The sequence below is a fragment of the Tenrec ecaudatus genome, chromosome 2 (assembly GCF_050624435.1).
Source record: "Tenrec ecaudatus isolate mTenEca1 chromosome 2, mTenEca1.hap1, whole genome shotgun sequence".
NCBI classification, from domain to species: domain Eukaryota; kingdom Metazoa; phylum Chordata; class Mammalia; order Afrosoricida; family Tenrecidae; genus Tenrec; species Tenrec ecaudatus.
Window position 1 is genome coordinate 290,316,967 of NC_134531.1, and position 22,845 is coordinate 290,339,811.

Genomic DNA, 22,845 nt, shown 5'->3' on the forward strand with positions numbered 1-22,845 from the left:
ATATAGTATAGCTCCAAATGCAGGGAAAAGCGCTTGTCCAAGTTTTGCATTTATTATCAGTTTTAAAGCTACTTAGGTAAACTCAAACACACACACAAAACACGTCATCTCATCATGTTGATTAATTTTCACAGTTAAACGGAGGTATTCTGGCTTTACAATGTTCTAGGTTGAATGAAGCCACTTAATCAGGGTTACAAGAACCAAGAAGTGCATACATGTGAACAGTCATTTAGGGGTGGGGTGTACACGTGGGGAAGCCGAGTGAAGTGTACATGACTAAGGTAAGCCGAATTACACATTTCAGCATATCAAGCAGCATATATAGACAGACCTTTCATTCTAGCCTCAAAATCGACATTATTTAGTCACGTTACTTTTTATTTATCTTAGCAAACAGCATGCACTATTATACAAAACAAGCAATAGAGGACCAAATAGAAAATTTAATAGCGCATTTATAATATTCACGTATCATTTGAGTTAACCAAGACTTACTTCATTGTGACAAGTTTCAAATGTTCCATCTAATTGCTGATCAGTGAAGTTAAGTGATACATAATTAGTATTTAAAACTTATTGATATTGGAGCATAGATTGGTGAGTATAATAGGCTATTAGACTTACAGCAGTCGGACACCACTGTTTCTAATGTCTATTCTAAGACTGATCATATTGATACTATAGATTCATGGCTGAAGTGTTACTAGCGCTAGAATCGTGTAAACTGCAAATGTACAAAGCTACCAAAGGCGCATTTGACTTTTTCAAAGTGCTGTGCTTCTCACGGGGCTCAAAGCTTGTGAGCAATCCCCTGCTACTTGGTTTAAGCATTGGCCCCAAGTTCTAGGCTCCGATCAGTTAACAGTTCTGGGTAAGTGGTGACCGAATAAAGCGTGTGGAAAGAGTAAAGACCAATAACCAATAAGAGTGTGCTTGGACTTCATCGAACCTATTGCTTTCTACTGGAAGTCTGGCCAGCATCCTGGGATGACTAGTAATTAGCAGATGACAAAGAATGGTCAGGGGCCAAAAGGAGGAAATGCCATTCTACATAGATGAGATGGCTATAGGCTGGGGATGCCCCGACATGATTGGCGGGCCTGCCTCAACAGACTGTGGGATTGAATTCTTAGAGAGAAAGGAAGTTTTTCGTTTATAAACCATTTAGCTTAGCAAGGAGTTTGCCTAAGAAAAGATTGTGTTGGAGGAAATGCTGTATCTGCAACATAGGGAGAGTCCTCTTCGAGTGCTGACAGCGTCTACGACTGTGTGATGTGAAAAAGCCACAGCATTTGTTGTCTGTTCCGCCGCAGAGCCAGGTTAGCGCTATCATGGTGCCAGTGGGCACTGCCACTGAATGCAGAGGGCATGGGGATAGCCATTCTCTTGGGGGCACGGATGAGCTGTTTGGTCTAGTTTGGAACTAAGGGTCAAGTTGCCAACTGAATCTCTCATTATCCAGTCCATTCACTCCTGGGTCCCAAGGCAGCACTTGTGAGTGGCAAAGCCAGGGAGGGCCCAAGGCCAAGAGCTGAGCCACAGTAGAGAGCTAGTGGAATGCTATGGGGTGATTTTGTAAGTCAAACTTCCTGTTAGTTTGGATGCCTGACGCTATTCATTGGTTTTGCTCTGGGCATAACATGGTTCCTTACGTGCATTTGGGAAAGCTCCCATATACTGGCAGCTTTCTTTCAGACCCCGCCACCCCTCTGCAGAGCTCGTCATGAACTAGAGCACTCTTGGACAAGACTGTCACGCTACACACTTGGGGGAGGTGAACCAAAGTAGATTTCTCTACATATACCATGGAAGGAAGAATTCTATAACTGTTCCCCGGGAGCATAAAACGTTTAACCTTATTGTTGTGTACCGTTGAGTTGATTCAGACTCACAGCAGCCCTTTATAACAGAGTAGAACCGACTCAGAGGACTTCCTGAGGCCATAACTTTATGGAAACATATCACCAGGTCTTTTCTCCTATGGAGACCATGCTGGGATCAACCACCCAGTGCTTAACCTCGGGCCACCCGGACTCTATCTAAACACTGGGGACCCGACAGTTTAAGTCAGTTGAGGTTTGCAAAAAGTAGACAACACCATCTTTCAAACAGCTGAAGGGTCCAAGGGGATGTAGCACAGGCTAACCCACTTAGCCACAGGGGAGAGCCTCATGCTTGTCCTATCTGTATCTAATAGTCCATTCTGTCCACCTAACCGTACAGAACTGTGGCCAGGCAATAAGGAAGATTATCACAAATACATCAGCGGTAACTTGATTTCATGTAGTCCTTTCTGGCAACCCAGGAAACTTCAAGTTCACTTGTCATCTTAATTTCTTCTTTTCTCCACCCTTTGCTTGGCATGGAAGCTTCTAGTGGGGTCATATATGTGTCCTGGTACCCCACTGAGCTGCATTTAATTGCAGGAGGCGCCAAACCTGTGTCTTTGTGAATAGAAACAACACCTTTTGTTTGCTGTGAATATAAGAAGGTCATGAGGAGCACTAGGTCTCGAGTCCATTTCCTGGGTTCCCATCCTGTGGTTCTGTTTGAATTGATACAAAATCCTGGGTTTGGACTGTGGCATAAGGGTTCTCAAGAATCCAAGGGACTGGGCCCGGGCTGAAGGGAAATGACTAAGCTTCATTCCTCTGGAGTTTCATATAGCAACTATTGGAAGAAAAAAAAATATTTTTGTACGACTCTCTGAAGATCTACGTTAATTTAAAATGTAATCTTTAGTAACTTCCTTTCTCGCATCAATTCCATCTTGTGTTCTCTCGCCTATCTGAAAAATTGTGTATCCATCAAACCACAGTGGTACCTGTTGGAAGTGCCATCGTGAAGCATGTCCTAAGCCAACAGTAATCTGTGATGGTCAACTTGGCCACAAAGCCCTAGCAACACGGTCATGTGGGGAATGGTCCATGTAGCATACCAAAAAAATTCAGTCTTTATTTCCAAGTAAACATCGCCCCAAATCCTGTGCAAAGGACGTTCTCTTTGGCTCAGTCATGTAGTTTATTTAAAAAAAAATTTTTTTAGGTTGATCTTGAAGTTAATGCTGAGCAAGTGTGAGTTGTGATCTGAAATCATCACCCCCAACCCTGCGATAATCCCCCGATTTGTGGAAATCAACGATGTTGGCGAGTCACCATTTCCGCTGTTGGCAGTTTCTAAAATGGGTCACAGAGGTCAAGTTTCCTCTCTGGGTGTGCTTCCTAGCTGCCTACCTGAGGGCTCCTGCCTGGTCTCAGCGTCATGGAACAGAGCGCACGCAGTCTGCACAAGACCTTTAGCAACTTTGTTTCCCAGCAGAAACGCAGCCAGCTCCAGGGTGCTTATCTGGGAATTATACATGTCCTTCCTGCCCCCTCCCAGGATGTGCACCAGGCCAGCAACCCACAGCCACAGGACGAAGGCGGCACCTGCACTCAGCACCCACAGCAGGACTCGTCCCTGAAGTCCTGCTCCTGTATCTGTGCTTCTGCGTCACGCAGATGATTTCCCCTCGTCATGCAAACACGGGGACGCACTCCCTTCAACGCTACACCCCAAGCTGAGTGCAGCGAGAATGTGAGTGTGAGTGTGTGTATGTGTGTGTGTGTCTAAAAGCTAAAAAAGAAAATCAAGTAAACATTTCACTAAATAGTCAGCAGCCCTTGAGTGTGCGAGTGGCCTGCACAGAGAGAACTGCCCCTACTTCCGGCCTCATAGCACCAAGCACCTGGGCAAAGCTGAGGCGCCAATCAAACAGAGCAGAATGGTTCTCCTCTTGCCTCCTTAGCTCTTTGCCAAGTTATACAGGGTTCAAGGAGGGGAAAGGACCGAGTCCTTCGCCATGGATCCAGCATTAAAAACAGAAACAAAGTAAAACAGTAACAAACAACATTAAAACCCCAAGAGAAGGCCAGGGACTTTAGCACACCCATCACTGTGGTTGGAGATCAGATGGGAAGGAACTCGCCTCGCCCTCTTCCCGGGGAAGGGTGACCCTCTGCAGGTTGACAACTCTCTTTAAGGAGGGGTTCCAATTCAAGACCAAACCCCCAAACCAAGTTCACTGCCATCGAGTTGATGCCGACTCTTATCAAGCCCGTAGGACAAGGTAGAGCTGGCCCTGTGGGTTTCTGAGACTGTCACTGTTTAGGGAGTAGAAGCCCCCACCCCCTTCTCCCGAGGAGCGGCTGTGGGTTTGAACTGCTGACCTTGCGGTCAGCAGACCAACCACTATGCCCCAGGTCTCCCTCCAAATGCAAGACAAGGGAAAGTGAAATCAGAAATTCCCAGAGGCATTTGTGAGGTGAACTTCTCAAGCTGTGGGAGCTACAGGTCTGGGCTTAACCGACTTGACAGAAAGTAAACGTTGGAAGACCACAAGTTGGGGGTGTGCTTGTGGGTACCCCTAGGTAGGATGTCCCCATTACAGGTATCATGCAAAATCCAGCTGAGCATCAAAGGCAAGGAAATGGAAGCACATATCCACGTGGGATCCTGGGTTTTTCCTTCCTCCTGAGAGATCTAGAAGCTGCGACTTCCTCAGGGATTCTCAGGGGTCAGTAGCCTCAAAGAACACACCCACTGCACATCTTCTTTTCTGTCTCACTCCTTCCTTCGTCAACCTGCTGCTGGAGGGGCTGCCTCAACGACTAAGCGCTCTTTGCGACCCGTTTCATTTCACCTTGTCCCGGTGTGTGGCGTGGTGGTGACTCGCTTACTGGAGCCAGACCACGCGCACCCAGGCCCCCTCTGCCCAGCAGGATTGGGGGATGGGAGAAGTCAAGAGGTGCAGTATTGTCCTGAGATGTGAAGTCCTGCTGATGAGAGGAAGACCATGGCAGCAGACACGTGTGTCTTTGTGGGTGCTCCTGGGCTACGAAGCCCTGCAGCCACTCACACAATCAATCAATCAATAAATAAATAAATATGGGGGATAAATAAAGGCAGGCCGGCAGACACCAGAGGCCTCTTCCTAGATAAGCACATCTTATCAACAATAAAATCACAAAATCCAAATCCCCTCTTTGAGCATCAAAAGCCCTCAGGCAGGGGCGATTGTGGGCGTGGAACCATCCCGACAGGAACTGGGAGTGTTCCATGGCAGAGCGTTTCCCCAGGGATGACCAGGCGTCATCCTCAAGGGTCCCGAGGTAGTCTGCTTTTCCGGGAGCTGCAGGGTGGCTCCAAACTCACACGGAGGTGCCTCCTTTGCTGCCACTGCATTCCCCGGTGGAGCCTGCATCCTCCTCCGTGAGGTCAGGACCACTCCTCATTGTGCCCGCAGGGCAGACTCGGTAGGTCCTAGGTAGACTTCAAGAAGACTCAACGGTCTGGCTCAACGATGCCACTCCAGTGAGGATTTTGCCAAAAGGATTCAGGCGCTGGCCTGGCAGCTAGTTTGGGGAAGTCTACAGAATGGAAGTCGAGGAGATTCGGCAAGCAACAGGCAGGCATGCCCATCTTCTGCTAAGCCCACGATGCAAAAGATCCCTCATGCCCGCTCCTTTCACCGTTGACAATGGGCCACCAGAAATGTCAAGGAACCACTGTTTTACAACGGGAAGCCCGTTTCTGATACGGAGGGCAGTGAGCAAGGCTGCTTCCAGTCTGAAGAAATTGGGTGACCAGGTGCCAGCACAAACGATGCCCAGTGAGCTTGTGGCTACCCTGAACTGCTGTTGAGTAAGTCATGCCCAGTTCAGGGAAGAAGTGGGAACATTCAACATTGCTAACGAGAAGGGCATGGAACCTCTTCCTTACAAGTCCAGGTGGGTGCGGGAACCCACTCACAGGGTGGCCCAGGGCCCACACCTACAAAGAGCCGTGCTTCTGGCTAGGAACCCCTTTCTGTTACCAGCCCTCTCACTGGCTCACACCACGTCCTGGAAAATAGTGGAGGAAAAGAGGTCACCTGGGGGAGGCTCGGTACCCCAGTGGAACTTGGAGACCCTAGTTCCATATTCCATTTACCACCATCAGTCTTTGGGGTGATTCTGACCTTGAGCACATGTACCATGCTTTCTTCCCTTGGACTTAAATGTTTTTTTTTGTTGTTGTTGTTAGAGTCGTATTTGGGAAAAATGCAATTAAATGCCCTGAAATTCTGCTCACATGGCCCTTTGAGGAAAGAAAAGAAGAGGTGCCCTCTCCTCCTCATCCCTGCGCTGTCACTGCGCGGTGGCATCCTAACAGGGAAACCTTCACCATCCTACCCTGGATCAACGAATTCAACCTCAAGTAAAGCGGACATGTCGGTCAGCATTTAGCCAGAGCTCTGTCCTCCTGCAGGAGGTCATTCAGCTCAATGACGGTTGTGGCGAAGTCCACCAGGTCCACAAAATCAGACGTGATGATGTTGACACCCAGGGCTCCAGGCTTTTGTGTTTTCACCCAGTCCAGGATGGCAGGGAGATTCCTTCACACAGCGGGGCGTGTAGAGGGAAGAGAGAACACAAGGCAGAGTTTAGGAATGGCCACAACACACGGCTGTTCATCTAACAAAATACGCCCATCAAAGCTTGAGCCTCTAAACGTGCAGCCACTTATACCTCAAGCCCCTCTCCTTGAAGGCTGCTCTCTATTGTGGTCCAGGGCTGTCTTTTCCAGGGTTTCTTGGTTGGAAGACAAGATTTTTTTCTCCAAGTACCAAACAGATATAATGTCTTAATTTACTTACTGCCAGTGGGTCAACTCCCATCTTTGAGGACGGACTAGAACTGCCCCCATGAGTTCAAGGCTGTAACTCTTGAGCGTGCAGAAAGCCTCATCTTCGTCCCTTGGGGACGCTAGTGACCGCAAATGGCTTACCTTGAGGTGAGCAGCGTAACACACATCCCACCGCACCACGAGGGCCCCCTATCGGCAGAACTCTTACAGTTGAATAACAGCCCCATCAACAGGAAGCCTTCAAACTAAGATTGAGCCTGACACTGGCGAGCTCTTTATTTTTTATTATGAAACATTGCAAGCTGAAAGAAAACATGCACATCATTTACAGGAGGTATATCCACGACCTCCACCCTACCACTCACATTGCACTGTCGTTGTGGACCATATCCAGGTCTTGGTCCTCCCGCTAACTCAGCTTCTATCTTTGACAAATTCTAATCACAAACATCTATGTTTATCGCCTAAACACTTCTGTAGGCGTATCCTTCACCAGGGCTCAGCAGCACTTGATTTCAGTTTGGTTTTCTTTTGACATAAAGTTGAGATACAGTAAAATGCACACATCTTTGTGTGCTTGTGTGGAGCTTTGACAGATGCATACATCTGTGAAACCCAAGTACACAGACATGGTACATTGCTGCCACTCCAGAAACTGCCCCCAGGCCTCCTCTCGTCAAGTCTTGCCCGAATCCTTCTAGAAGCAACCACTATTGTGATTGTGTTAACCACAGACTCGCCTCTTCTAGAAAGCCCTGGAAGCTATCCAATACATATTCTTGTGTGCGAAGCTCATTCACAAAGCACGCTGCTTCCAAAATGCACCTGCGTCATTGCCTGGAACAGTGCATTATTGAGCTATATTATCGAGTAAAGCAGAACCTCAGCCCCCAAACCCACTGCCCTGGAGCCCATTCTGATCCAAAGAAACCGAGGCTGTGAATTTTTAAAGGACAGAGAGTCTCGTGTGTCTCCTGAAGAGCAGCTGGTGGATTTGAACGTCCAACCTTGAGATTAACGGGCTAGTATACCGCCACCACAACTCCTTATATTTGAGTTCCTTCAGCACGAGCTGAATTGAGTCATCTTCTGTGATATGAATATGCTGGAAGGTTTTTTTTTATTTAAAAAAAACCATTTTCCTAATGATGAAGACTCTAGCCCCATCCAGATTTTAGACATTTTACTTGAAACAGTTCTGTGCATTCGCTTACGACTCTTTTCTGTAGAGATGTGCTTTCATTTCTCCTGAGCTAAGACCAAGAAGGAAGCTGCATGATTACGGGTAGGCTCACATTAAGTTATACAAGGAACTGCCAAACTTTTCCCCAAAGCGCTTACTCCCACCAACAAAATCCAGGTGCTCTGCTTGCTCCATCGCCTTTCCAGGATTTGGAGCCGAGTCTCTCTCATTTTAGTCATCCCGGCAGGTATGTAGCGTAGAGGCACCTCGCGATTTTTAAATGGCATTTTTTTTTGGGGGGGGGATCGTTGTTGACTAATGATGTTGAGCATTTGGTTGTGTGCTTTTTGGCCACGTGTATCTTTTCTGCTGGGAGATACCCGTTTAATTCCTCTGCCCCCTTTTTCTTGGGGTGTTTGTAATTTTTCATTGTTGAGTTCCAGAAGCTATTTATAGATCCTGGATGTTGGCGTTGTGCCGGATGTGCTTTGTGAGTATTTCCTCCCCTCCTCATCCTCACAGTACGTTTTGATGAGCTCAAGTCTTCCCTAGTGATGAAATCTAATTGATCACATTTTCTTTTTATATGGTTCCCATGACCTGTCTAAGAAGCATGTGCCTACTCCCAGATCACTACGATACTTCATGCGTTCTACTAAACGTGTTTCGATCACTACGATACTTCATGCCTTCTCCTAAACGTGTTTTGATCACTGCGATACTTCATGCCTTCTCCTAAACGTGTTTTGGCGTGAGCGTCCATGCTCTTAGCATGACGTGCTGTTCTGAACTGGTTTCCAGAAGGGGTGTGGAGAAAGAAAAAAGCTCACTCGCTCGTTCCATGAGGATGAGCAGAAGCCGTACGTGTGGCTTCGTAATGGACCAATGGTTATGCTGTTGCCTGGCAGCACTGCCCACAAGTCTCAGATTCTACATGGAGGGTTTCCTACTGGGCATCCAAGAAGCCCCAGTGGCACAGTGGTTACAAGTTGGGCTGTTAACGGCAAGATCAGCAGTTCAAAACCACCAGCTGGTCTTCAAGACAAAGAGGAGGCTTTCATCGTTCATCACACATGGAAACTCACAGGGCAGTTCTACCCTGTCCTGTGGGGTCACCTATAGGCTGGCACTGAGTCAATGGCAGTGAGTTGAGAGTACTTGGCAGCTAGCCAGGAGGTTCCAACCAAAGACATTCAAATGTTTAGCGATAGGGACAAAAAGAAGTCAACTCCATGGGATACTTTCTCTAACTACAGGCAAGCATGACGTATTTAAAGGCAGCTTACAAGAGGGAGCAATACATATAGTCATGCTTTTCAGTCATGGTAAAAGTCACTTACTAAATACTCTGTGGTTTGGAAAGTCACAAGCTAGGGCTTGCACAAAGGACTGGAGATTATTTAGGAAAAATCTGTTGTTGGCCCAAAGAAGAAATAAGCAACTTTGTCATACTTGGTCCCTTCCTCTTCCTTTGGACGTTCTCTCCTTCACTGGACTCTTCAACCTTCCTTTTTTACTCCAAAGCTCATCCTTCTTGCATCTTAGAGTCAGGTATCTCTTTGCTCTAGACCAGCCAACCACGGTCACAGTCCCTCCTCCTCCCCACCGTGACAACTGTCACTGCTCCTGGCCCTCCTGGCCTCAGGCAGTGCCCTGGACAACCAGCCAGGGGCTAAAAACACCTCACAGATCCAGTCACATGACTGGATAAACTCTCATCCTGAGGGTACTTATATTTGACAATGGGACTCCGAAAGACTGAGGAAACTCAATGCAATCCCATGGAATTTCTCTGTGCCTCTGTTTCTCACCCTGTAAAATGGGGGTGATCGTATTTCTCCCTTACCGATGAAAAAAAACGGAATACACGGAAAGTGCTTTGAGCAGGGCATGGTATATATTGTAAGTCCTTGATTAGGTCCCAAGGAGCCCTGGTGGTTCAAAGGTGAAGTGCTTGTTTGCCAAACAAAAGGCCGGTGGTTTGGACCCACCAGTAGCTCCAATGGGCTGAAGCCCAGACAATCTGCTCCCACAAAGGTTCCAGCCTAGGAGACTCAATGGGGGCAGTTCCACTCATTGCTATAAGGCCACTATGATTCGGAATCAACCTGATAGTACACAACAACATAACAACTTGGGCCCCTGGGTGGCATAAATGGCTTGTAGTCCTTCTACTAACCTACAGATGGAGGTGTTAATGGAAGATCTGGCAACCTGCTTCCGAAAAGCTCACAGACATGGAAACCACAAGATTTCACGTCTACTAACACGTCTATTCTGTAACACGTCTACTCTGTAACCCTTAGGGTGACTGGGTTGGTAGTGGGTTTAGTTTGGGGTGCATACCTCTTGCCTTATCCGTGGGAGACCTTGGCTTGACTCTTAGTCAATGTACTCACGAGTACCCCACCCCTCGTCTCTCTAGACAGGTTTCCGTGGGGCTCTGGATGGAGCCCATCTAGGACGCAGGGCCTGGCCATCGATTGCTGAAAGTCAGCTCTGAAAGCCCAATGGATGGCAACGAGTTGATCTCATTGTCCACTGGGTTGCCATGGGGCCAGAACTAACATGTGTTTGACGGGGCAGAAGAAATCAACGCAGAGCGTGAGGTAAAGCTATCTTGGGGGGGAGGTATAAACACTCTCCCCGCCATCCCCCACTAAGCTGTCAGAACCTGCTGTTTAGATCACAGAACCTGAGAATGAATGGCTGCAAATAGTCCTGCCTTGGAGACAGACTACAAATACCCAGCACACCAGGAGACCCACTCAAGGCCTGGCCAGTGTCTAAGTATGAAACACAGGCGCCATCTTCTGGTTATCACGAGGAATCGACTCCTGCAAACTGCAGTCAGAGCCCAAAGCCCGAGGCTCCCAGGAGCTTGAGAGGAAAACCAGGGGGGAAAGGCAGATCCCCTGTGGTCTCCAGTGACAGGGAGTCTGTGTCAGCTTCAGGTTGCATGTGTCAACCTTCCTGAAGGCAAAGATCGAATAACGAGGATGATGGATGCAGAACCACGGGGAAGGGGTGTCGCTTTCATTTCTTAACTCTTAACTGTTTCCTTAGCACTTTACTTCCTTCCCTTCCCAAGATGAGAACTATATAAAAAGGCTGAGGCAGGTCCTATTGACAAGCCCCTGGGCAGCCCCCTCCTCTCCATGGGCGGCAGACAGCAGGGTTCCTGGATCCCTGCTGTTGTTAGCTCCCCACCTCCTGGTTCTGCCAAGCACAGGGGAATGAGATATGGCCTCTTTAGGGCTGTGGGAATCCAGAGGGCTTTTAAACTGGCTGCTTTCCCAAAGTAGGTCAGCAGGCCTTTCTTCCTAGTTAACTCTGGAAGCGCTACAGAAACCTCTTCAGAACCATAGCAATCCACCAAGTCTCCACTGACAGATGGGTGGTGGCTGTATTACTAGCCACACTGACCAGGAACCACACACCCACTCTCACATAGATGACGAAATGCCCTGAACTAAGAGGCTCTCCAGGTAGTTGGTGAGAAAACTACAGCTCACAGGTGTCAAGGGCACTTTGCAGATAAAGACCCAAGTTGGGCATCGATCAAGCCTTCTGCTCTCAGTCGAAGTCCTCAGATTGAAGGAAAATATACTCTCTTTGGATTGCAGTGGGAGTGTGTGTATAGTTTTTAGAACCCAGGCGGGGGTGGGGGGTGGTAACTGGCTGAGTGGTGGGGGGGGCAGGGAAGGTGCTCCATTAGAATGTCTGCCTTTGAGGCCTCTTTCTAGGGTGAGCAGAATCTCAGGGACTAAGTTCAATCAGGAGTTCAAGGGTAACTCCCTGCTAAGAGATGGCTTCCAGATGTGTAGGGAAAGAGATCTAGTCTTCTCACTCTGGCTTGAGTGGAGAGTCAGAGCTCAGGATCAGTTTGACTGAGTCCCTGGGTGGTTTATCAGCTAGGAATGACCCTCGGGGAGGCGTTGGTGGTCAGGGGAAGGCTCTTGTCAAAGCCACCGGCTTCCCATGCTCACTCCATGTTGCTGCTGCTGGATGTGGGCCCCAAAGCAGCCCCCCTGCAGCAGGGTAGAACCACCCTATCCAGTCTTCCTGTCTTTTAAACATATTTAATTTGGGGTGAAAACGGATCCAGCCAAACTTGTTTCCAGTCACTGGTTTCGAGATAAAATGGTCCACGGCGTTGTTGACGATCTTTACCTCGTGTGGAGATTCTTAGTACGTCCATTTTTTTTTTCTCTCGTGGATTCAGCTTCCTGTTCATCCATCCTTCTCATTTATGCTTTAAAATAGCTGCCGTCCATCTGGCTGTAGTTGGTTTAGCGTTGTGCAAAAGGATAGCACTCAAAGGTGATGGCCTTTACTTTTTGAGGTAGACTGTTTATAGGTGGTAAAAGTATTTCGCTTAAAAGGTCAGGGGATTCCTCAGCTTCCATCCAAGGTTTCAAGACCGGGGACTTCTCCAGCCTAGTCAGGTTCAGTACATTCAGATTCTTTAAGAATTTGAAGTTTACCAAGGGTGTGAGGGGCGATGCTGGGAGAGTGAAGGGTGAGTGGGTTGGAAAGGGGGAACTGATTACAAGGATCCACATGTGACCTCCTCCCGGGGAGATAGACGGCAGAGAAGGGGGGGAAGGGAGGCTCCGGATAGGGAAAGATATGACAAAATAACAATCTATAAATTATCAAGGGCTCATGAGGGAGGGGGTGGCGAGGAGGGAGGGAAAAAAAAGAGGATCTGATGCAAAGGGCTTAAGTGGAGAGCAAATGCTTTGAAATGATTAGGGTAAAGAATGTACGGATGTGCTTTATACAATTGATATATGTATATATGTATGGATTGTGATAAGAGTTGTATGAGCCCCTAATAAAATGTAAAAAAAAGAATTTGAAGTTTTCTCTCACATTTTCCTTCCTTCCTATCACGACCCGTCTATTGTGTCTGTGGGTCAGTCATGGTATGGCCATCATCTTTAGGGAGGACCACCAGGTTCTTCTCCCCGGGGTTCCTGACCCCCAAGCCAAACTCCCTGCCGGCGCACCAATTCCGACTCACAGCGACCCTATAGGGCGGGCCAGCACAGCACTGTCCCCTTTGGGTTTCTTAAACGGTAACTCTTTCTGGGAGTGGAAAGCCTCGTCTTCCACCTGTGGCGTGGCTGGTGGCTTGAGCCACTGACCTCGTGGTTCGTGACTGGGGACTCTGGGGTGGTTTCAAATCACCAACCTTTCTGTTAGCAGCTGATGACTTAATGTCTGCTTACAAGGTTGGCCAGCCCAGGGGAAACCGTGCTGACACTGAGGAACAAACTCTTCACCAGAGTTGAGCTCCTGCCCAGTTGATGGACAGGCTTAATATAGTATTAATATTCCTGTGGCCTGCAGTAGCAGTAGATGAGCCTGTGCTTCATTTGCTGCCAGGTTAGATGCTTTAAGAATTTTGTAGATCAACTGTGGGCTAAAAGTTTCAACCATTATGATCTGACCCGATTCAAGCACCAGTATGAGGATCCCGGGCCTTTGGATCAGAAAGGCATGGGGCACTGAACAATGTCACATCTCAGGAAGTGTTGAACTGGAAAGCACCATGGTTCCACAATTGGAAGTCCCGGGTTTAAGCCAAATTACTGACTCCTGACTAGCTATGGGGCTCTGGGTCACGAACATCACCCGGGACTTTCAGTGCGCTGCAGACAAGGCGCCCTCTACTGGCTGTCTTGACGTCAACATCAAGTGAACTCTTGTGAGAAAACACTTGATCTCAGATTCAGAGCACAGTACCCAGCTGTAACTCATTTTAAAAACATACCCTCTTCCTTATTAGCACAGATCTCTGCACGTACTTTCATTGTAGTGATTTTTTCCACATTTCTTTATAGAAATGTGCACGTTTGTCCTGCTGCAGGATGAGTTAGTTCTTTGAGAAAGGAGACTATAGTAGTCATTTGCACCTCCAAGTCTACTTCCTCCTGGGTGTTCAGAGTTTGCTGAATGATGATAATCTAGATGTTTACCAAGAAGTATAAGAAAAATGGTAGGAGTACACGAATACACACATTTATATTTATATATTATACTGTCCTGTGTAATATTATAATAGAATATATATGTAGTGAAGGGAGCCATCGTGGCATAGGGGTAACTGGGGCACTAACTGTGAGGTTAGCAGTTTGAAACCATCCATAGCTCTTCCAGAGAAAGATGAGGCTTCTACCCCACAGAGAGTTACAGTCTTGGAAACTGACAGGGGCAGGTCTACTATGAATTGGAAGCAACTCAATGGAAACGAGTCAGTATGTGTATAATATACATATTAAGATTCTCACTCTGGATCTTTGAAAGAGATATAGGACTCGTCTATGACATTTCCTTTTCCAAGATTGGCATAACTAATTCCGTGTCAGACTTTGTAGACAGAGACAGATAGACAGGGTTTCTGGTCCTGTCCATGACAGGCCAGACCAGCAGCCTTTAACATGAAGTTTAACATGGGTGCCCTTTGCTGGCTTAGTTGCTATGGTCTTAACTCATGTGAGCTAACTCAGAACCAACTAGAGTCACATTTTTGCATGAATCCTTCACGATATGAACCTTTGTGTTCCCACTCAGAGCTCAGGAACCAAAACGAGCCTGGATATATCTGCCTCTTGCAACCCAAGCTTATGAGGTTCCTAAGCTTGGAAGACAAGGGACACGCTACTACATCAATGTATCTCTAACATTCCCTTTAAATGTGTGCACGTATACATACACATGAGCATCTATAATAGGTACATATACATGGCGATAGACAGAGCACTTGTACCTGCACATACACATATGCAGAAACCAACATTTTCCTTGGCAGCACCTATCATTCATTGGTATCCAAGATACAGAACATCATCTGATACAAAAACAAGCACAGTTTTCCTTGTCTGATTGACCAGTTAGGCTTGATTCTGCCCTGAAGAAGCGCTGGAAGACAGGAAGCTGCTCATTCAGGCGACCACGAAGGAAAGAAGATTCTTGACAGATGCCTGCCAAGCTGTGTCTGTCTCCATGGATTTGATGCTTCTTAAATGAAACCCCTCACTTTGAGGACAGCATGGGGCCACACGCCAGAATTTATCAGGCATAATGTTGGCTTATATGTCACAGGCAGTCCCAGGGTTATAATCCTTGCTGTGTCTTTGTGACTTGGGAGGGAAGTTGGAATGGTGCATACAGTTCTTATTTAGCGTTGCTTGGAAGCAAGAAAGAGGAACTGCGATAGCACTATGGGACAGGCACTGGACTGCTAACCACAAAGTCAGTGGTTCAGGCTTGCCAGCTGCTCTGCAGTAGAAAATTGAGACGGTCTGCTCCCCTAAAGCTATACAGTCTTGGAAACCCCGTGTCGGGTCCTGACACCCTATCTTCTCATTGGTAGTGGCTCTGGGTATGCACACGCAGCAAGTGGAGGCTATAGTGATGAAGACTTGTCTGTTAGTAGAGATTGGCTCAAAAAGCCCCGGTGGCTCTCACTGCTGGGTAAGTGTTGGACTGCTAGCTACAAGGTCATCGGTTCAAGTCCCACAGCTGCTCTATGGGAATGGTATAGAGGACTTATTATGACTCAGGATTGACTTGATGGCAGTGGGTGGGTGGCGGCTGGTTCAATCATTTCAAAATGAGGACAAGTAATATTGAAGGGCAACCGAGGGTTGCCCACCAAGCCCAAAGCTCATAATGCAGAGACTGCCTGTCCTGGCAACGTTTGAAAAATACGCAGGGCACCAAGGCTGGCACTTTCAGGAAGTGTTGACAGACCCTTCGGGCACAATTAAGGCGATGCCCCCTCAAATGCCAAGCTGCACATGCCGAAGAGAAGCTGACTTTTAAACAATGATCACGGTGAGGGGGCGCACATCCTTACCTATGGACCAGAGTGTTCTTGAGGCCCCCCACCAGGCCTCGGGCGATGGTCTTCACTCTGGGGGTGAGGATTGCTTGAGAGACGTGGAAGGTGCCGCCCGGGGCCCGCTCACTGAGAGTCGTCTCCAAGAAGAGGATGAGTTTGCGCACACTTGTGGTGTTTGCCCAGGGAGCTGGAATTTTCTTTCCCGGCCACAGGAAGGGGTACTGCTTGTAGAAGGGGCAGTGGTAGAAAATAAGAACCTGAAACAAGCAAAACAAGGTGGAGAGCAATTCACGAGGAAGAAGAATCACTACTGGGCAGGAGACTGACTGACAGCGGGGAGGAGAGGCTAGCAAACGTAAACCTACAGAGAGACTTGGAGACGTGAAAAGATCAATTCAGAAAGCTTCACTGAGCACCCACATGTCTTGCTTGAGATTATTATTTTGCAACGAATACCATTGGACATATGATGGACACAGAGACTCCTTAGAATAAGGCTTTGAAATGAATGCACAGGGTATAATAAACAGGATGGCCCAGGAAACCACTTCTAGTGAAATACGGTCATTGATATGTTAGATAAATTTGGGATAAATGGGTAAAATGGATTAATTAGGAGGCTTTTACCACAAGTCTAATGGAAACAAGACCAAGGACAACAAACTCACATCCCTGCTGTCAGGTGACTCCCACTGGAGGTGATCCTGTGGGTCAGAGGAGAACTGCGCTCCAGGGATTTCTCAGTGGCTGATTTTGGGAGGAGACTGCCAGACCTTTCTTCCAAGGTGCCCCTGAATGGACTTGAACCTACAACTTTGTATTGAGAGTCGCCAAGAGGATAACTGCTTGGACCACCTAGGGATATCTGTGATTCTAATAAGCTCTAAATTCTTGACTTAAGGATATTCCGAAGTATCTGCCACACCTAAAATGTGCTCTTAAGATAGCTTTGATTTCCATCATGACAAAGTCACAATGGGTAGGTCAAGATGAACAGATATACTAATTTTCAATTAGAGGCTAATGTAAATAGATGTCTACTTTCCCCCTCATCTAAGTTCACAGACTTCTTAAATTCCAACCATATATAACCCCCTTGGGAATCTGAAGACCCCAAGCTGAGAACCCCGGAAACGAGTCTGTCTAGAACAGTGGTTCTCAACTTCCTAATGCAGCAGCCCTTTCATACAGTTCCTCACGTTGTGGCGACCATAAAGTTATTTTCATTGCTACTTCATACTGTCATTTTGCTAGTTACGAATCAGGTGACCCTCTGTGAGAGGGTCGCTTGACACCCCCCCAGGGTCGTGACCCACAGGTTGAGAACCGCTGGTCAAGCAGCTATGACTCCAGCACTTGCAAAATTTATGCTTAGCACTTGGCGTTGAGAAGCCTGCACCGAAATCCTTGGGAATCGATTTGTGATTGCCGACTGCTGATGCTGAACATGCTCGCCATCCCCAGGAAAGGAAGAGTGTGTTCCTTGAGTCGGGGAAGGCTGCACAGCCGCCAGGGGCCTCCAATGGGACACCTCTCTGGGCGGGGAGCACTTCCACAGAAGGACCAAATCATAGCCGCAGAATTAATTAGTTTCTGGTGGCAGCCGAGGGGCGGGGGATTGCTAATCTTGATTGTTCCAATTCAGAGCTGAGCTGTGTAGGTTTCTAGAGGTAATATATACTCCCAAACTTGCATGTAGATGTGTGTGTTTTGTATTGTTTTTTCCCCCACGTTACAGGTATCCGTGAGCCCTGCCTTGAGGGATGTCCAGCCTGCATGCTGATCCTCCTTGGACGGGAGCCTCAGCTAGCTGGCCTGCCCAAAGCGTGATCCTCCAGGGACCCAAGCACAAGGCTCTGCCTGCCTGGCTTGCTTCCAGCCGAGTTTTGCTATGACTCAGGTGCATGACTGGCCGTTCCTGAGGCTAGAGCCAGGAAGCACCAGGCACGGTGCACTGACTAAGGTGATAGCCGTTTTCATGGTCTTGAGTAATATCTAGCTGACTGCTACTGATGGGTGTTAATGAGGTTAATCGCTGCCTCAGGATAAGCAGATTGCATGGGAGATGGGGAGGATTTCCACTTGGAGCTTGACTAGTTTGGCAGGTGTCTGCCTCTTTGAAATTCTTCCTTGGAGGGGGCAGGAGGCTGGCATTGTGAGCCTCTGGGGCTGGGCTACCTGACCATTTTATTGCTTAGCTGGTCAGGGGCTGAGGGACAGGGGCCAAGAGGCCAGAGCTGGAGCGACACTGCCCTGGAGAAGGTGCTGAAAGTACAGAGCACACAAAGGGGGCTTTGTGACTTTCTCAATAGCCTGGGTTTTTGTGTGCACTGGCAAGGCGGACTAAGAAGCCACAGCGGGGTCTGTGAGATTCTAGAGACAATGACCCCGGTCCTGGCCGTGCTTTGGATCGGCTCCCCCATCTCTCTCTCTCTCCCTGCTATATTTTTCTCTGAAATGTGCCCCGTCCAACTTAGCAGTTCACATTCGCTTTTTCCCCCCTCTGGAGACTCAAATATCCTTTAAGAGATATGTCTGGATGGGTCTCCTCTTATTCTGGTCATTGCTTTGCTGGGGTGGGGTGGGACCTCTGGGGTACTGCCTGGTACTGCGTACTGACAGCCCCCCAACCCCCGCCACCCCATTTATAATTTCTTACTCAGTACTTTTCTTCACCTGGCACAGGATGTCTGAGGCAGTTTTATCTTGCAATTGCATAGCTGTTGTACTGTCTTTGAATATCTTAGTAGTGTCCTGTGTTCTTATTCTTCTCATCATGCTCCAAATACTGCCAAGACGGAGGCTCCAACTTCTAATCCCTGAACCCTCAAGCCCCACAGTCAATGGTACTTAATGTATCGATAGACATAGTAATAATATCTATACAACTGTGAGCTATAGCATCATTTCATGCTGGATAAATAGTTGACTAATGGTTGTATACTTCTTGTGATTATAGTAACGGGATACTTAGGGGGTTACATGTAAGGCAGCTCATTACAGAATGAACATTTAAAGTGTAGCCACCAGCCTGGCTCTGTCCCAGAAAAGTGGTGTGTGTGCGTGTGTATGTGACGGCTGACCTGTTTGTGAGCTCTTTGCTTCGCATCTATGAAGCGATGTGGCACCGCAGCCACGGGAAACAGGAAGGACGGGATCCTAGGATTTCTGATGGGCCCTTTTTCACATATGGGACTCTGTCTCTTTCCTTCTTCCTTTTGATGTCCCACACGGCCCACTTCACCCATTCTTTAACCCTTCACGCGCCACCAGGCAACAACCTCACTTTTCACGAAATAAGAGAGACCGAAAGAAACAGAGACCTGACGCATTACCACTTCATTGCCAAGGCGACGGCATGGCACATTTCTGGAGTGAACTAGGTACCCCACGGCTCATATAGGTCTGACCCTACTGGGCCCAGCCTTGATAGACGATAAGTCGTCACGCTGTCTGCTAGAAATGGACTTGTCCACACTCTTCATCCTCCCCAAGGTTACCTGTTGGTCGTTGTTGGATGCTATCAGGTTGGTTCCTGGTAGACGGTGGCCTGAGATGGGCAGCTAACTGTCAGGTCAGAAGTTCTGAAACCGTCAGCCAACGCCTAGGAAAGTGCCAGCCTCTCAAACGCAAACCCTGTCCTAGAGGGTTGCTCTGAGTCAGAGCTGACTCGATGGAAGTGAGCGGTGCAGCACAATGGGCTTTCACTGGCTTATTTTTCAGAAGTGGAGTGCCCGGCCTTCCTTACTGGTCTCATTCTGGAAGCTCCATTGTAACCTGTGTTCAGCAGTACAGATTGCAAGCCTTTGGTGGTAGATGTGCGGTAGCTGTTCATGACCTGCACTGGCCTGGGGTTGAAGCCCAAATCTCTTGTAAGGAACACAGGCGCCCTAGGTGGTATAGTGCTTAGGTGCTGGGCTGCTAACTGCAAGGTCAGCAGTTCGAAACCACCAGGGGTTTCAGGAGAGAAAGACGAAGCTTTCTGCTCCTATAAAGAGTTACAATCTCAGAAACGCACAGAGGTTTTCTATACTGTCCTGGAGGGCCGCTGTGAGCTGTAACTTACTGTCAGCGAGGGAGTTCCTGTATGGGAGGTGTGATTTCTACCAAGATATTCTTACTGCCCTTATTTAGGGAACTACCTGAATGTAGAGCTAAAATAAAGACTGGCCATATCCAGCCAAAGCATTGCGCCTTAAAGAAAAGTTTCTACGATATTCTGAAAAGGTCCAGTTGTTCAATCTCTCTGTGCCCCAGTTTGCTAAAATCCCTACGTCACGGTGTTGCTAAGCAAGGCCATGAATGCAGCAAGTGCACTGTATGGGCTCAATACATGTTCCTTGTTTCTTTTGCTCTGGTTCAATGTCATCAGGGCAGAGGAGGGCACCGTTCAGCCAGGCTGGGTTCCTGGCCAAGGCACAGGGGTGCAGCCACCATTCCTTGGGGAGAGGAAGCGGGTGTGTAGTTGTGATGCTGAAGAGGTTTCAGTGGGGCTTTCTGACTGAGACAGACGAGGGGAAAAAGCCTGGCGATTTACTTCCAAAAATGAGCCAACGGGAACCTCGTGGATCGCAGTGGGCCACTCCTCCGCCAATCACGGGGATGGTGGAGTATTGGCAGGGCTTCCTGCGGTGGTGTGTGGGTCTGTGTGTGCTAGGGACGCACTGGGCAGCAGCAGCTAGCAAGACCACCATTGTCAGAAAGTGACTCCCCTTGGGGGGAAATAAAACCAACACCGTCTCTCCAGATTGGACCCAGGAATCTGAACGGATAAAAACTGAGCTTCAGGAAAAGAGATGTGATAAGTTTTCGGCCAACTTGCACAACATTTTAATAAGGTGGGGGGGGGACGGCTCAGATGCATTTTATTTGATTGATTGATTGATTATGGGGGGCTCAGATGCATTTTAACAGAGTTAACGTTAACTCATTAAGCCCCGGTAGAGGGAAGGCATTTAGCACTTTGATGGGTGAACAGAACCACCGGGTCATCCCAGCTCTCGGGCCAAACCTGGGAGTCAACTGTGAACCCTCCCTTCCTTTCACACACACAATCTAGCCACGAGGAAACCCTGTGGCCGGTACCTTCGGAAATGTCAGAATCTGGACTCCTTGCTACAGTCCCTGTCCTGGTTCCTTAGTGCTGCTGGACCAGAAGGTTACATGCGCAGAGCTGAGGAGGCCGCAAGTCCCAAATCAGGGCACCAGCTAGAGGAGAAGGCTCGCTTTCCCTAGCTCCCGGGAAGATCCTGGACTCGGCTCCCATAGGCCTGCATCGCTAGCTCCCTTGGCGGCTGGTCGGCAGGAGGGCACCCCAGGATCCTCTCCTTTGGGCTCCCTCAGTGTCTCAGCTGCTCCTTTTATAACCCAGAAGTGGCCAGGCACAGGACACACCCTCCATTCCTATGGCCTCTTTAGTCAACGCAGGAAACCTCATTCCCAAATGGGATCACATCCAAGGGTTAAACTTCCAACATACACGACGGAGCTTCCGTTTGTGGGAAAGTGGAACGAAAAGGATGGGATTTGACCACAGGCTTTTTGAAGCCCCTTATAATATATATATACACATACCTCTGGGGGGCATATATATATATCTGGGGGGCACATTCCATCTGTAATCGTTTCGCCATTCATTTCCCTATTCTGCCGGCTCCCCCTCACCTCCGGCTTTTGACTAGCCCAGCAGTCAAAAGGTCCCATTACAACCTAAGTAGGTCAAGTAACCCCTGTGTTCAGAAGCCTTGCAGGGAGTCCCCTGCTACTCAGGGTAAAAGCTAAAGTCCTTGTAATGCAACATGGCCCATGTGACCTGGTCGCCCAGAGTTGCCTGAAAGAGGACCTGGTGGCCTACAAAATAAAACAGAAAAACAAACCAACAGAACCATTGCAACAACAATACAGCCGTCAAAAACCTGCTGGAGCACAGTTCTACTCTGACCCACATCAGGGTGGTGTCATCTTGAAGGCCCTCCCTCAATGGGTCCTTTGTGCATTTCTTCCACGACCCTCCAGGGCTCCTGCTGAACTTACAGCCCTTTCGAAGCTCCTCCACCTCCCTCCTACCTGGCACTTCTTCTCCCACAGGGTCCCCAGCATTATGCTCTCCACACTGCAGACGGGGCACAGCTTGCTTCCAAAGGCCTCTTGGATCCTGAGGACCAGGCATCTGTGATGGGCCTCATCCATGGCGTAGAAGTGGTTGAAATCCAGGAAGATAATCTCCTGGGGGTGCTGTGTCAGAAACGAGTCCATCTCCATCAGCCCGTCCCAGACCTTGATGCCAAAAAGCCCGTGGATGAAGTAGATCTCCTGGTCAGTGTCCCCCGGCTTGGAGGACACCCGCAGGTCGAAGTAGCGGATCCCAGCTTCCAGCTGCTCTCGGAACGTCAGGTTCTGGGTCACAGACCATTTCTTCATCAGCTTCTTCACCAGGGAGATCCTGGCGAGCCGTTTGATAGCTGGGGTTTGGTCAGGTCCCACAGGGGACTTGTCATCTACCCAGTAGCTGAACGAGTCGTGGGAGCCTAAACAAAGCAAACGGGGGGAGAAAAAGGGCTGAGGCAGGAGCTGAAAAACCAGCAGTGAATTGCTCAGAAACACACAATGTACAGAGATCACTGTCTGGTCGTGGCTAGCAGGGGTGGGTTCCACGGGCTACTTCCTCAAAATCGGACCGCCTCTTCCTTCTGCCAAGCATCCCCACAGTTGTGAGGATGATGTCGAACTGGGAAGTGTTTCCTTCTGTTGGACCCCACGGTCACTATGAATCAGAACCGGCTTAAAGGCACCCGATGATGGCAATGAGCAGGGGTGGTGGAAGGGAGGGGGCGAGAAAGACACAACACTCTGGGGAAGCTGAGAGTCTAGCGAAGGGGGTAGGAAAGACCTGGGAGGATTGGGTCGTGAAGTACGAACAACCTCGTGAAGGTAGTTCAGGCCACTGAACCGTCTGTGTCGAAATGGCAACTATTTCCTTGACTGTTGTACTTACACGGCTCCATCCACTGATGCAGACGCCTGGCAACGTACAGGGCAGGACACAACTGCCCCGGGGGGTTTCTGAGAATGTGACTCTTTTTTTCCCCCCTTTTAAATCATTGTATTGAGGGCTCTTACAGCTCTGATCACAATCCAT

At 48.5% G+C, this 22,845-nt stretch overlaps 1 protein-coding gene across 1 annotated transcript in view; it reads right to left on the reverse strand.

The window, feature by feature from the left end:
- Nucleotides 1-52: 52 nt before the first annotated feature.
- Nucleotides 53-22,845, reverse strand: part of PLCXD2 (phosphatidylinositol specific phospholipase C X domain containing 2) — a 66,788-nt gene continuing 43,995 nt past the window's right edge. Inside the window, exons 2-4 of the mRNA XM_075542546.1 lie at nt 21,774-22,234; nt 15,723-15,964; nt 53-6,418 (exon numbers count right to left, since the gene is read on the reverse strand). Of these exons, the coding sequence (XP_075398661.1) occupies nt 6,259-6,418; nt 15,723-15,964; nt 21,774-22,234 (863 nt within the window). The 3' untranslated portion in view covers nt 53-6,258. The remainder of the gene's footprint in view (nt 6,419-15,722; nt 15,965-21,773; nt 22,235-22,845) is intronic.